A 14,908-nucleotide genomic window follows, 5' to 3' on the forward strand; every position below is an offset into this window, starting at 1 on the left:
CCTCCAACCTAAAAAGGAAGGAAATCAAATGGACCAAGGATGAAAACAAAGCTAAATTTAGCTAAATAACTGTACAGTTCAAGCCGGATTAAGAGTTGATTGTGAGGGCTTGTGATACTTTCTATCATACCAGAAATGGTGGGATACTGAAGCAGAATGAAATTGTCTGTTTCAGTGGAGAGACAGTTTTCCAACATTGGGAAGCTTTATTTAGCTAAATCTGAAATAACCCATATGATGATCTTGCTCTTTTCTGATCAGAATGCTTGAGAGTTGAGTCCAGCTGACTCAGTTCACACTTTTATGTATCAGCAGGATTATTTTTCGGATGATACTTTGTTCCATTGACTTCAAGTTCAACTTTGGTCATTAAAAACCAATAATCCAACATTTTCCGGGAATTTTCCTGATCAAATGCTAAATTGATTTGATGGCAACGCATGCCATTACCGTCAAAAACAAAAGAAGCACTACCTCGAACTTGACATGTTGACGGATAGAAGACGACAGAGGCTTCCTTCCAGAGAATTAAACTTTTTTTATCCTATGATTCAATGTACTGATAATGAATATTGGGTCCTTTATGATTTGTCTGACGGGTTCGAACATTACCATGAATCTCCCAATGACTAAAAATTATTGACAGTCAGGCGACTCCTTGAGACAAGCAAGCTGCAACTTCTCGTCACTTTCCCACCAGATTTTTTACATTATAAACAAAGATTCACACTTTGACTTCGACGTATGGATCGGGTAGTTCCTCCTATACATATAACTATACCAGCGGAAGGTGGTTTAGCAGAAAAAAAGTGAAAAGCAAAGAGCTAAAAATGGCCAACTTAAGCCTTCTTTCTGGATCATACTTCATGTTCTTTATCCTATGCCTCAGCCTCAGGGGTTCCCTTTCATGCCTTCATGATCAACGAGAAGCTCTCCTGGACTTGAAAGATTTACTAGTTCGAGACATGGTAACAGACAACTCAACAGATTTGTTTCTTGGTGGTTTAGAGACATGGAATTCCAGTTCGGAATGTTGTCAGTGGATCCTGGTACAGTGCAATTCTCGCTCATCTTCGCAAGAAGTGACTGGTCTGAATCTATCCAGTCTTTTTCCCTTGCGAGGAAAGGCTTCAACTGTTTTGGAATCAGTTTTCCGGATAAAGACCTTAATGTCGCTTGACATTTCCTACAATTCATTGCATGGTGAAATTCCACGTATTGGGTTTGGCAATTTGACTGAGCTAGCGCATCTTGACATGAGGGGAAATAGCTTCAATGGTTCTATTCCTCCTCGGTTGTTTCGTTTAAGGAATCTTGAATTCCTTGATCTCAGTGTTAACATGATTGAGGGTAGCTTACCTGGTGATGTTGGCGGTCTTAAGAAGCTGAAACAGTTGAGCTTGGATGCCAATATCATTCGTGGAGAGATTCCTGAAGAAATTGGAAACCTCATTGAACTGAGGAAGTTGACACTTCCGGGCAACCAAATTTCTGGCAGGATTCCATTGTCAATATCGCAGCTAAGGAAGCTGGAAGTATTGCAGCTACAGAACAATTCATTGTCCGAGGAGATTCCATCAGACATTGGGAACTTGGTGAACATGACTACTTTAGACTTGAGCAAGAATAATTTGAGTGGTGAAATCCCATCATCAATTCAGAAGCTGGGAAAGCTGGAGACACTTCAGCTGGAGAATAATAAGCTCTCTGGCGAGATCCCAACATGGTTATTTGATCTCAAGGAGATGAAGAAGTTGCACCTTGGAGGAAACAGACTAGCATGGAATAACGATATCACAATCACTCCAAAGTGTACGTTATCTTCTTTATCATTGAGATCTTGCAGTGTCAGTGGTCAGATTCCTCGCTGGCTCTCCAATCAAACTGATCTTATTTTCTTGGACTTGAGTGAGAATCAGATCGAAGGAGACTTCCCACAGTGGTTAGCTGAACAAAATCTCGGAACTATTATTTTATCAGATAACAAGCTTGCAGGTTCTCTCCCACCTCAGTTGTTTCAATCTCGAAATTTGTCAGTCCTTGCCTTGTCAAGAAACAACTTTTCTGGGGAACTGCCAGAAATTAATACTACTTCAATAATGGTACTCATGCTCTCAGAAAACAACTTTTCTGGGCCGGTGCCAAAATCTCTCTCCAATATCTATAGGCTATTACTTCTGGACTTGTCAACAAATAGCTTCTCTGGCAGTGAATTTCCAGCATTTGGAGAAGATGGCTTAATTGCTTATGTTGATATATCTTCCAATAAATTGTCTGGCAAGGTTCCTGCAGCTTTGGGACTGAACCTAATGATGCTTTCATTGAGCCAAAATGACTTTTCTGGTTCATTACCTCAGAATTTGAGCAATTTGAGTCAGCTTGAACATCTTGATCTTCATGACAACAATATAACTGGTGAATTTCCAGCATTCCTCTATCAGTTGTCCTCACTTCAGGTACTTAATCTTAGGAACAATTCCATTGAGGGGTCAATCTCTGATGATCTGTCAAATCTTAGTAGTCTCCGAATCCTAGACCTCTCCAACAATAACCTCATCGGTGACATTCCTCCAAGTTTGGGGAATCTTACTGGAATGATTGATACACCTGATGTCCCATCAACGCTTTCTGAAATTTTTAGCTTTCAAGTTGAAATCCATGACTTGATAGTAAACTGGAAGAATTCAAAGCGAGGCCTCTCTAACCGGAACCTGGATATCTATACTTTCTTGGACTTGTCAAAGAACCAGTTATCAGGAGAAGTTCCTCCTTCATTAGGCAGTCTTAAACGTTTGAAGTTACTCAACCTTTCATACAATGAGCTTTCAGGCAACATTCCTATGAGTTTTGGTGATCTGGAGAGTTTAGAGGCCTTGGATTTGTCAGACAATAAACTTGATGGTGAAATACCCGGAACATTTGCCAAGCTCCAGGAACTAAATACTTTAGACTTGAGCAACAACAAACTTGCAGGTAAAATTCCTGAGAGTCCTCAATTGGATACGCTGATTGATCCAGACATTTATGCCAACAACAGTGGACTGTGCGGGGTGCAAATTGATGCCCCTTGTGAAGAAGACTCGCAGCCACCTGAGTCACCAGAGGAGGAGAAAAAGGAAACATGGTTTTCATGGGAAGCGGCAGGAATTGGCTACCCTGTTGGGTTCTTGTCTTCAACTGCACTGATGTCTGCCATTGGTTATTTCACCGTTACACCATTGCATCACCGCCGGCGTCATGCTCGTCGAAGGTGAATGACTCTCAGTATCAGGAAATGGAAAGGTTCAGTTCTACCACTGGGTTCCTTTCCATCAGTCTTGGCCATATAGGCTATTTGCTATCTCAAAGTTGCACCAGAAGACCTTGAACTACACCATGTTAGGCATTTCTCATCAGAATTTAATGAGTTCCCATTTATTAAGTGTGATGAATATATTGATAGTTTTCCATTTGTAGAACATAATGAAGCCTTGGTCCATTGAAAAAAGCACAAAACTTTGATCATGTAATCATGAAATTAGCAAACAGATGAGAAAAAATGTGTTTGCTTCTTTTGGGCTTTTGAGTGGTCCAATTCAAGGCCCAAACTGGGCTCAAGGCCCATTATCATCTATGAATTAACAAAAACTAAAGGGTTATTATAGTAATTTTCCCTTTCCAAAGAAACTTCAAAACCCTACGCACTGTATTTCTCACTTGTTTAAGTATAAACCCTAAAAAGGAAAACCCCTTCAAAGCCCTCAGCTCAGAGAAGCAAAACAGAAGGAAGAAAATGCGACCACCGAGAGGCGGCGGGGGTTTCAGGGGCGGCAGAGACGGAGGGCGAGGGAGAGGGGGTGGCCGAGGAGGCGGTGGTCGCGGTTTTGGACGTGGTGGCGGTGGGTTCCGTGATGAAGGGCCTCCTGCTGAAGTAGTGGGTTAGTTTTCTTTTTCCTTTTGTTTTTGGTACAATTGTTTTGTTTTCTTGTTTGGATAAGAAAATATAAAAGAAAGAAGCGATTTGGATGCAAAGGGAAACTAAAAAGCCGAACTTTGGCTTTATTTTTTGTTATTTATGCAGAGATATCTACATTTCTTCATGCTTGTGAGGGTGATGCAGTGACAAAACTCACCAACGAGAAAATACCTTATTTTAATGCTCCAATCTATCTGCAGAACAAGACCCAGATTGGGAAAGTTGATGAAATTTTTGGTCCCATCAATGAATCTGTGAGTTCCATTGCTAGTTTGAATAATTTTCTTTCATGGTTTGGACTTTATGTGTGTTCATTCATTTACTTTTCTGCTTGTTGCAGTATTTTTCAATCAAAATGTTGGAAGGTATTGTGGCGACTTCGTATGCCCTGGGTGATAAGTTCTATATTGACCCGAGCAAACTTTTGCCTCTTGCAAAATTTCTTCCACAACCAAAGTATGTTTATAATCCTTACATCCTATGTCTGAAAACTGCTTTGATTTCTTTTTGGGGATTGATGGTTATGTCCAGGAGTTGTTTTGAGATGATGTGCTTTAATATCTTTTATGTATCATAAATTATTGGTTTATGATTGGTAGCTATAGCATATGTATTGGAATCATTTATCACATACTCTACTTGGGGGTTATCATGCATTCTGGCTATTTTAGTTTGAATTTTTTGTATGATCCAGAAAAATTCTAATATCATATTTTGTGCTGTTGTAGGGGACAATCACAAGCTGGTGCAAGAGGTGGTCGTGGAGGAGGCAGAGGTGGCGGTAGAGGTGGTGGCCGTGGGGGTGGTGGATTTCGTGGAAGAGGTGCCCCAAGAGGTGGCAGAGGTGGTCCTAGGGGTGGTGGCCGTGGTGGTGGATTTAGAGGCAGAGGGAGATTTTAGAATAATAACAGTTTGTAACATTACCGATGCCCTTCTGTGCTGCCCCTTTCAGATGTCATGGGCATACAACTTTGAAAATTTGATATCGAACTTAATTGAGACTTTTGGTTTTGTCAATTGGAGATATATTTATTTCATATTTTTGTTTATCCAAAATGCAATCTGTGGATTCGGTTACTATCAAATTTTGAATATGATCCATCCGAGATTGTTGTAGGTCTGACATGGTTGTAATCTGTTGATTGCTTGTAGTAGATGCTGGCTGGCAGTGTTGCACTGCTTGAAACTGGACAGCGCTTCGATGATCAGTCATGCCTTGAGTAAATGCTATGTTCTTTTCTCCATACATACACTTTAGTTCACTAAAAGAATAGCAAACAAAAGCAGGATAGGTTTCAGTGCTGGTAAATTTTGAACCTAGGTTTGTTCTGCTGTGAATACAAGACCACTATCATTATGTTCTCTTTTTGGGGAACCAAACAGGTAAATTAAGGCAACAAATAAAAATGGCAAAACTTCAATTGAAGCTTCTCCATGAATGAGGGTTTAGAACAATAGGTGGACAAGAATTAGAGACTTCACAGTAGCCTCCATCTTTATTTAAACCAGCATAGCAATCTTATGCTCCCCAGCCTCTCAGAAGTGTAGCCCGAGCAACACGGTTAACTCCAAGGGTAAAGGCTCCCATACGAAGGTCGCAATTGTGGGTTTTGCACATCTCCTTCACATCTTTGAATCCTTTGGTCATGTATGTCTTTAGCTCATTGTTCACCTTCTCCTCATCCCACATGAAGCCTTGAATGTTCTGCAATGGAAAATGACCACTATCATTACTCTCTGAAGTATTTGGCCTGTAAGCTGTAATATAAGCACATGAGTTTCAAATATAATACCTGCACCCACTCGAAGTAACTAACAGTTACTCCTCCTGAGTTTGCATATATATCGGGAAGGATAATCACACCTTTCTTTGATAAGATCTGCAGGTACAGAAGACAATGAATTAATGAAATGAAATTGTTTGTTTGCCCCTCCTTTTAGTTATGTAACTGGCTAATTGCAAACTTCAGACAAGCAGTAACCTCATCAGCCTCTGGATCAGTTGGATGGTTAGCAGCTTCAATTATGAACTTGGCTTTAATATCATTTGCATTTTCCCTTCATTTAGATCAAATGACAATATTTAGTTTTAATCAAATAGTATTGCTGGGCAATATTAAAAAAAAAAATGTTATTGCAGTAAAAAGAACCTGTTGATGACACCACCGAGTGCCGCTGGGATGAGTATGTCGCAGTCTTCAACCAGAATTGAATTGGGATCTATAGAATCCCCACCATGGAATCCTTTGACTCCCTTGCTTGCCCTGACATGCTTGAGTAGGCTTGGAATATCAATTCCTTTGCTGTTCTTTATGGCTCCAGTGATATCACTCACAGCAACAATCTTCCCACCCTTTTCATGGATGAGTTGGGCAGCCCAGGAACCAACATTTCCAAAACCCTGAGACGGAATAAGCATTCATCATTTTGAGAACTGTACTTTACATGGAGCCGCAGTCCATTATATTAAGTGTATTTGTGTCATAATTTAAATTTGTCTGGCATTGAAGGGCACCTGTATTGCAAATTTTTGTCCAGAGATGGTCTTTCCGTGCTCATTAAGAAGGGCTTCTGTGGCAAAGAGCACTCCTCTGCCAGTAGCTGCATCTCTGCCAAGTGATCCTCCAAGATCCTAAGGAAAAAGGGTAATATCCATAAGTTTTCTAAACTATCCTCTATTATAAAGAAAAATCCTAAAGTCAATTTGCAGAAATCTCTAGGCTTAAAATTGCTATCATAATTCAATGTGAAGTCAAATGCTCTCTGTCTATATACTTACTGTTGGTTTTCCAGTTACTACAGCAGGTGAATAGCCATGGAATTTGGAGTACTCATCTAGTATCCATGCCATTGTCTGTTTAACAAACAGAAAACACCATTATCAACTTTTCGAAGATCACTTCCTTATCATCTCCGTACCAACATAAAAGGAAAACTGATAGAACTGAGATATTTGAGGCCCATTGTACCTGTGGACCTGTACCCATATCAGGTGCTGGAACATCTGTGTGAACTCCAATCAGGTCATGTATCTTCTGGGTGAAAACTCGAGTAAGCCGTTCCAGTTCAGATATGCTTAACTCTCCTGGATTACATCCTATCCCACCTTTAGCCCCACCATATGGGATATTGGCAACTGCAGTCTTCCATGTCATTAGTTGTGCTAAAGCATTCACTTCATCAGGGTCAACCTAGATTATTCATAGGATGATCAGAATCCAAACTATACAACAAGAAGTTAACGAAGTAGACAGAATCTTGATTCGTTAACTTGCTATCAGGCATGTTAATTCAAACAGCAGAATGTAAACACCTCTGGGTGATATCTGATTCCTCCTTTCATGGGGCCTCTTGCATTGTCATGCTGAACCCTGAACCCAACAAAGGAAGCCAAAGTGCCATCGTCTTTGGGTATGGTGCATTCAACCTACAGATATGTTCACAATCAATCAGAGCAGCAGAGAAGAACTATAACATATTATCAAATCACTATCTCCAAGCCCTCTTGACCCTTCATAGATACAACATTTCTGCATTTTTCAACAACAATTTCCAATAATCAGAAGAAAATGAAAGCAAATGGAGATTAAAGAGTAGTTTAATCACCTTAATTTCTCTGAAAGGGATTAGCAAACTCTTTTCAAGCTTAGAGTCCAAACCAAGAAGCCGAGCTGCCAGTTTAAAGTTTCTGTTGGTTGCCACTAATGCATTCATTGTTGTTTCTTAGAAGTCAGCACTTTCTGAGGAGAAAAAAAAAGGGGGGGAAAAAGGAAGAAAAAAAAAAAGACACAGAAGATTAAGATTTTTACTTATGGATCCAAGATGAAGAAGTTGCATCAATTTAAACCAATTCCCTTGTGGACAATACGACCAAAACTTGAATGTGATTCATGTGCATGACAAATGAAGTCATTACCATCTAATATTCTATTAGACAACCTGTATTTTTATATACAATGAAAGCATACATGTTTGTTTAGTTTCAAACGGTTATTAAAGATAAGCCTGTTTATACAGACACGATTTTTGAAACAAATATAATTATTTGAACGAACATAATCGTTCAAACGGAACTCTCTCTTTCATTCTTTTCAACGTAAGATTATGTCTTGTCATGTTATATCAGCATTTTACAGATAATCTTGACATGCAAGAGTTGCCTAATTACTTCAATATTAAAATGCAGACTGATCTTAGAGTCTGCTGTGTATGCTCTGCATGTACACTAAATCTTTATCTTGATGCCACACCTAATATTTTATACTGCCTTGATAATTCGCCGCATCTGGTCTAAGGGTTGTTGTTGTTGTCTCTCCTTTGAAGGGTAGAGGTCCCTAAGTCAAATCCTTCCTTCCCCATCTGGTCTAATGTAATGTTTATTTCGTGGTCCCTTTGATTGCTGTCATACATTGGGCTTTGAGCAGTTAATTAATGACTCTGTCATTAGTTTAATGCATATCCTCACCAAGTTTAAAGCTGACAGCTTCCTAGAAATTGATGATTTCTATTTGTCTTCATGTTTGGTAATAGCCTAAACTGGTTTTGCCTCCACCAAACCAACTTACCCAAATCAAATCCAACTTCTTTGAAGATAACAATTTCACTTCACTATCCTCTTCTGGATAAACCACACAGACACTGCGTAACCTATGCATTCAATTTGAAATGGCATTTTGTGGCCTTCCATTGTCCTTTTTAGGGTAAAAAATATAAGAAAGAGAACAAAAACAAATGGACCTCATCTTTGCAATTTCAATTTCATAAATAAAATATGGTCGACCCATGAACGTGAGACATGTGTAACTTTCATATAAATCTCATGAATGATGAAAGTTCATGTATTATAAAAATTATAATAAAAGAAGAAAAAAAAAGATTCATGAACCAAATCATAATATCCTAAGCGTTAACTAAGCAATTTTCAGGGAGTAGTGATGGTGGGGATAGCTGGAAATCTTATCTGTATCTGATCAGTACTGATTTCATAACAAACATGTGGGAAAATCGGTAGGAGGATAAGATCAAGCAGCAGACTGTCAAAGCTAGATTTGGAGTACAAGTCATACAAGGTTGGCCCCTGGCTGCCTAACTTGGAAGGATCAAAGAAGCAACAGATGTTTCTTAACAGGAAAATTGTTTTGGTTTGTGGTTAGTGCTTGATGTGTCCCCAACATAAATATTCCAAGAATGTGCTTCTGCATGATTCAGCTCTTTCATTTTTTTAATTTTAGCTATTTAAGTCAAATATATCTACGATTTAGTGGATTAAGACTAACACATCCGTGTGACTTAAAACAAAGAAAAAAATAATCTAAGGTCTACATGCGGTATAAAGGAAGAAGAAAAATGTATGATAATGGGGGATGTAATGCATTGATGTGTTTGCAAGTTTTCACCTTTTGCAAGTTTCAGGAATTACTAAACAGAGTTAATCAATTCAGAGGATTTACAGTGTACTAATGCTTCCTTTTGTTCTGTTTATTCATACGCAATTTCTTTTTGTTCAATAAAAGACAGAAGTGGGGTTTGATAATGGGATATTTGTCTTAAAGAAACCCAATATTACTAGCCCCAAGCCATTTCTGTAACTCCATTGCTTTTTGCAGTAAGGTACCCCATAAAGAGAAAAACAATGATATTACCAAAAAAAGAAAGGAAAAAACAAAGACATGCATTTTCCTAAAGGCAGTATCACAAATTAAAATGCCTAACATTTCAGAACACAAGATCATGGAGAGATGATTAGAAGAACAAAAATTTTCAGAAGCTATCAGAGCTCTTACCTGAGGTATGAAATATAAGGAAGGCACTTCCAATTGGAATTCAGCAGTTTGATATCAGCTTTCAAGCAAAGGAGTGAAAGTGATGCACAAGTTAAACTCTGAATCCTAGAATATATAAGCAGAAAAGGAAAAACCCAAAGACAGAATCAGAATCATATTCCTATCTTTCAGAACTATAAATCCTGAAATTCTGGAGACAATTGGATTTATGCGCCCATCAATCAACAATTCAACATGTTACCACAAGAATATGATGCTTTCCTTACACCAGACAGAATCATCATCCTTACAAAGCTCACATTCAATCAAGTGATTTCGAAAGAAAGTGAAAGAAAAAAAAAAATTTTGTGTGCTTACAGGCTTACAGGAAGGAGAATAATCTGATGTGGATACACAAGATGTTGGAAACTCAAATTGTTTGTCCAGAACGTGAATCCAACGCGAACTCCATTTGCATAGTAATCATTTCTTGGGAAATTTTTTTTAGAGAAATGTAAGGGGTTTTGAGTACATTACATGAACTTTCATTTGCAGTGTTCGGATTTGGTTAGGCCTCAGTGGGATTTAAGTAGTGGCCATGGATGGCATGGTTTGTGAGCAGAAAAAGCTCTTTGTAAAGGGTTTTAAAACCTGTTCTTTTTCTTCTTTTTGATCGTCTGCAAAAAGGGACTTTGAACTGATGAAAAGAGTGGAGATCAATCAAGGAAAAGAGAAACCATATGGTGTTCAAGAGTTTTCGATCATGACAAAATAGTGATCAAAAGAGTGTCTTTTAACTGAGGAACCATTTGTCAATGGCTCTATGCCACTAGGATGGTGTAAAGGTTTCCAAGAGTTCTGATTAGCTGACATCAAAGTCTTTTACTATGCATTGAACAATTCACACTCCACAGTCTTCCTCCTTGATTCTATGTTCATTTTCCATTAAGCAAAGCAAGTCTGCTTCAAAAACTGTACTTGTAATGCAAGAGAGAAATTTTGAGTGTTTATATTTGCAAAGAATTGTTTAGTTAATAGAAACAAAATAGAAATAATCTGCTCAGTCAGGATTCAAAAAGGAATTAGAACTTTTTCATGCAAAGTTCTACATTACATATTGGTATCACCGGGCAGGAGGGTTCTGATCCATTTGCTTTTAACCAAGCAATAAACTAATGTTGCTTTTATCTTTTGTTCATGGGAGTGGATGCCTGCCGGCCATGAGAACTCATGAATTTCATTGCTTATAGTCTTTTTTTATCCTAATAAAGTCAATTTCTATTGTAAAACCCTAAAACCAATTAAGCTTTTAATTAGTCTGACAGTTCAAACTTATAAATCAAATCGAAGTGGGCGTGCCTTGATCAAATGGTCAGAAGCTCCACGTACACCCCACCATTGATTTAAACTCAAACTACCCAAATCTGCCGATCCAGAGTCAAATGTTGTTGGTGAGAAGAAAGGAGCTAATGCTGCATATTGGAAAGAATAGCTAATAGAAATTCCAGGGCCATGGAAAACGGAGATATTTTCATCAGGCAAGGCAATCCGATCAGTGTTTTCATTGGTTTGCTCTTGCGTATACAACTAATGAATCATATATAGTGCATGTGGTTGAATGTTCAAATCAGATTCAAACATAAGCATATGACAAGTCCAAAGCTTTTCCTCAATATTCATCACGAATGTGGGGGTTGAGGGTATGTTGAAGCCTTAAAATTACAGTTGGGAAGACGACAAATTCATTACATCTCTCGTGCTGTAAATGAGTTGATAGATGACTTTGTCAAATTTATGTCTAATAAGTGCAAAATTTTAAATCTAAAGGAGAATTTATTTTATCAAATCCTTCCCTTTGTTTCTTTTGTCTTTTCATTTTCAAGTGACCCAACTTTCCTTGCATTAATGATAACTTGTGACAATAGCCACTTATCTAGCTTATCTCAACATGCTTGCAATGTCCTAATTTTTCATCTTTCCACTACTAAATAAACTTGATAAGAAAGAAATGTCTTAGCTAAGGTATAGATAGACTCACATATTTCAATGATTCAAGTTGTATATCTTATTAAGCTAAAGTTTGTAATTATTAAGAAAGATTGGAATATTTGGTGATAAAAAATTTTGGTAATATTCCAAAAGTACCTAAATTTCCCTTCTATTTATGGCTTGGTATTTCATAAAGTTGATATAATTCACTTTGCTTCATTAAGAATAAAGATCAAATTTGTCAAGTTATTCAAATTATGGTAAACCTCATTCAAAAAAAAAAAAATCAGGGTTTTATGTTCCCAATATTCCTTAACTAAAATACCCACAGATCTTTTGATTTTGATTCAATTACCATGATAATCTTACTTCTTGACTTTGACAAATTAGTCTATGCAGCAATTGGCCTTTTCTCTCCTTTTTCCTTCAACCTATCAACATGCATGTTCTCTAGAATAAAAACATTGGCCTCCAAAGCTAATTTATAACTTTTTGTTTTCATCTCATTGCAAGAAAAAGAATATTGAACCAATGGAGATAGAGGGTCAAGAGGATGGGATTCCACTACACTAAACCAATTTAGAGAATTATTGTTGTTTCCTTTGAAAGCATTATAAGGAGATAAAGGAACATAGAAAGTGCTTCCCCACTAAAAAGGCCTACCTATCATCCACTCAGACCTTCCTGTATTACTTTGCAGTGTACAATCATAAGGTTAATTTCAATAATATGACTCATAAGGATTGAGCCATTTTTTATGTTAATATCCCAATTTGTTTGCAAAAGAACCTGGTTATGGGGGTTAGAGCAATTTTATCTGTGTTAAGGTTATCCCATACTTGAAAATCATCTAGGTTTGTAGAGCATGATGCAAAGAGAATTTGTGTTGTATTTACATTTGTTCTTTCTTCAAAACTTTCATAAATGATAAAATTTGATATGACATTTGAGCTCCCATCATCCAGGGTGATGTTTTATTCCCTAATTTATTCTTCATGGAGCTATAGACACATAGTCAAGAGACCTACTCAAACAAGTTGAAGGAATAAAGTGGTGCTACACCCCACAATTCAGATAGGGAGGAAGCCTCTTCTTTCTTTGTCTTTTTCCAGGTTTAGGGTTTTCTTTTGCCCTTTCGATAATTGTCAATTAAAATCCATAACAGGAAATCAAATTTTATTGGAAAGTCTTTGAAGACCACATTGCACAGTTTAGGGAGCTTTAACAAGCAGAAAACAATAAGTAAACACCAATGAAGGGGACCAACATGGTGTAAATAAATGAAACAAACATAGGAGAAGCACTAGAGAGGAATCTTGTTGGAAATCCCATTCAGAATCTATAAACATTCCTCTTTCCCACCACCTCCATTGTGGATAGATTCCTTCTCATTTTGAAGTAGCACTTGGATTCCATGCACTTTTAAACACATTAATCAAGAGGCAATACTAGCACTAGTAGAATAATCTTTTTTTGGGGCATGCATGTGTTTCAAATGTGCTCTATATCACTTTATAAATATAATGATTTTTACTTAAATTTTTTTGTTGCACCTAAATATCAAATGAACTTGGGTGTTATTAATTGAGTTCAATGATATTTATATTTACCATTAGGAAAGAGACGTGGGAGTGCAATTCTTTTTGAAATATTCACTAGTAAAAAGCTTTAAACTGCATTTGTTTTGATGGGTAAAGCTCAATCTCCATTTAGAACTAAAATTTAAACATTTGGCTGTCCTAATATTTTGAACTTGAATGCTCAAGCCAGTAAGTGCAATAAGTATTAGTAAAAGAAAACACAAGGAAAAGAAATTCAACTTTGTGGCCTCTGGTACCTTACATCTACAGCCCAAACAAAATGGGTCTAGCCCTAAGTGAAAGGCTGGAGACAGGATAGAACACTGGGATTGGCACTGAAGAGCCTCATCTAATGAAATGGGACTCCCAGTATCCATAAGGCAATAAGTCAGCTTTTGCTTCTAACAGCCTAAACCTTTGGAGTTTGTTCTGTTTCAGCAAAGTTCTTGAATAAAGACCAAGCAAGAAGAAGAATTGATAAGCACAATTGGGCCAATCTAACTTATTAGCCATCTCAATTTCAAGAAGAAAAGAAAAGACCCAAAAGTAATATGAAAGAGGGAACTGTGGGGATCAAACATTATTCATAAAAATAGTAGGTTTGTCAAGGAGTTTTTGGATGGTTGGATCTGACAAACTATGGCTCCAAGCTCTTCTTTTTTGGGTTATATCCAGAAACGCCCAAGCTGTCATTGACATTTTATATTCATACCAGCACAACTGAAAAAGTAAATTGTTGACCAATTGTTAATGTAGTGGGTGAGCCATCATTGACTTTGTAAAACCATTCAATAATTCTACCATGTCCACTACCACACAATAAAACTTCAATCTGCAACAACGCGGTTTCCATATATCATACTTTTTTTACATAGGCACTGGCTGCCTTAAAAAAGAAAATTCCTCCCCATTTGTTCCATTGTCTTTCGTTACATTCTCAACGAATCTAATCTGTCATCGGATAACAGAGAAAAAGAAAATTTTCGGGTTTGTTGGAATCTTCGTCTCTTTGTTTCTCTCATTGAAGAAAACCCAAGGCAGAGAGATTGTTTTCCATTGGCTTGAAAGAAAGAAAAAAGAGGAGCAATGTGTCCTATGAGGTTCTTGCTGGTGTTCTTCTCTGCAGTTTTAGCAGGGTATGTTGCATGGAGGACGGTTCGTTCATCATCTGACATCGACGATGTAGTTTCTGAGGATTCCGACAAGATGGTTGCCAAAGATAAACAAGAATTCAGTTTCAGAAGGGTATGTGTTGAAATAGTTTCTTTCCCTGACATGTTTCTCCTTTTGTGGTTTCTGTTTCTTGTTTCTAAACTTTCATATTCTTGAATTCCAGATGGTTCAGAATGGATTCTGGGTATTTGTTGACATGGCTAGTGGGAGGTATCTGTGGAGGAATCTCAAGGAAATGAAGACGGATGAAAAAGTAAAGAACATTTGACAGTTTTGACATATTGTAGAAGTATGCTCTAGCTAGTTTTTTCTTCTGTAATCAATAACTGTACCATACAAACATGTTAATTCTTTCTTGTTCATTTCCAAGAGATGAAATTTTCACTCATTCTTAGATCTTTACCATGTTGTGAATGCAATTTATCCAAGTAGAATGACTGAATTTCCTG

At 37.5% G+C, this 14,908-nt stretch overlaps 4 protein-coding genes across 6 annotated transcripts; 3 read left to right on the forward strand and 1 right to left on the reverse strand.

Annotated features, from left to right (window-relative positions):
• The first annotated feature begins 82 nt into the window (after positions 1-82).
• RLP46 (receptor like protein 46) lies at positions 83-3,504 on the forward strand. Its single transcript, XM_007030657.3, has one exon. It carries the CDS (start codon positions 831-833, stop codon positions 3,252-3,254), a length of 2,424 nt encoding a protein of 807 aa, XP_007030719.3. The 5' UTR covers positions 83-830; the 3' UTR covers positions 3,255-3,504.
• A 194-nt stretch (positions 3,505-3,698) lies between these two features.
• LOC18600297 (H/ACA ribonucleoprotein complex, subunit Gar1/Naf1 protein) lies at positions 3,699-4,972 on the forward strand. The gene is made up of 4 exons (XM_007030658.3): positions 3,699-3,917; positions 4,061-4,209; positions 4,296-4,411; positions 4,684-4,972. Exons 1-4 carry the CDS (start codon positions 3,773-3,775, stop codon positions 4,853-4,855), a joined length of 582 nt encoding a protein of 193 aa, XP_007030720.1. The 5' UTR covers positions 3,699-3,772; the 3' UTR covers positions 4,856-4,972.
• A 180-nt stretch (positions 4,973-5,152) lies between these two features.
• On the reverse strand, positions 5,153-10,493 carry GDH1 (glutamate dehydrogenase 1). 3 transcript variants are annotated; one of them, XM_018121400.2, is made up of 11 exons: positions 10,104-10,493; positions 9,739-9,843; positions 7,562-7,695; positions 7,269-7,382; positions 6,925-7,146; positions 6,735-6,809; positions 6,471-6,587; positions 6,106-6,356; positions 5,938-6,013; positions 5,749-5,835; positions 5,153-5,660 (listed from the first exon to the last, which is right to left on the reverse strand). In XM_018121400.2, exons 3-11 carry the CDS (start codon positions 7,667-7,669, stop codon positions 5,475-5,477), a joined length of 1,236 nt encoding a protein of 411 aa, XP_017976889.1. In that variant the 5' UTR covers positions 7,670-7,695; positions 9,739-9,843; positions 10,104-10,493; the 3' UTR covers positions 5,153-5,474. The 3 variants fall into 3 exon arrangements, with proteins under 3 accessions (XP_017976889.1, XP_088662610.1, XP_007030721.1); XM_088806484.1 differs by having other exon boundaries at positions 9,739-9,796; positions 10,096-10,493; XM_007030659.3 differs by having other exon boundaries at positions 10,096-10,493.
• Positions 10,494-14,128: 3,635 nt separating this feature from the next.
• On the forward strand, positions 14,129-14,861 carry LOC18600299 (Methyltransferase-related protein). The gene is made up of 2 exons (XM_007030663.3): positions 14,129-14,531; positions 14,623-14,861. Exons 1-2 carry the CDS (start codon positions 14,373-14,375, stop codon positions 14,725-14,727), a joined length of 264 nt encoding a protein of 87 aa, XP_007030725.3. The 5' UTR covers positions 14,129-14,372; the 3' UTR covers positions 14,728-14,861.
• The last annotated feature ends 47 nt before the right edge of the window (positions 14,862-14,908 follow it).

Source organism: Theobroma cacao, chromosome 5, assembly GCF_053813885.1.
Source record: "Theobroma cacao isolate CCN51 chromosome 5, ASM5381388v1, whole genome shotgun sequence".
NCBI classification, from domain to species: Eukaryota; Viridiplantae; Streptophyta; class Magnoliopsida; order Malvales; family Malvaceae; genus Theobroma; species Theobroma cacao.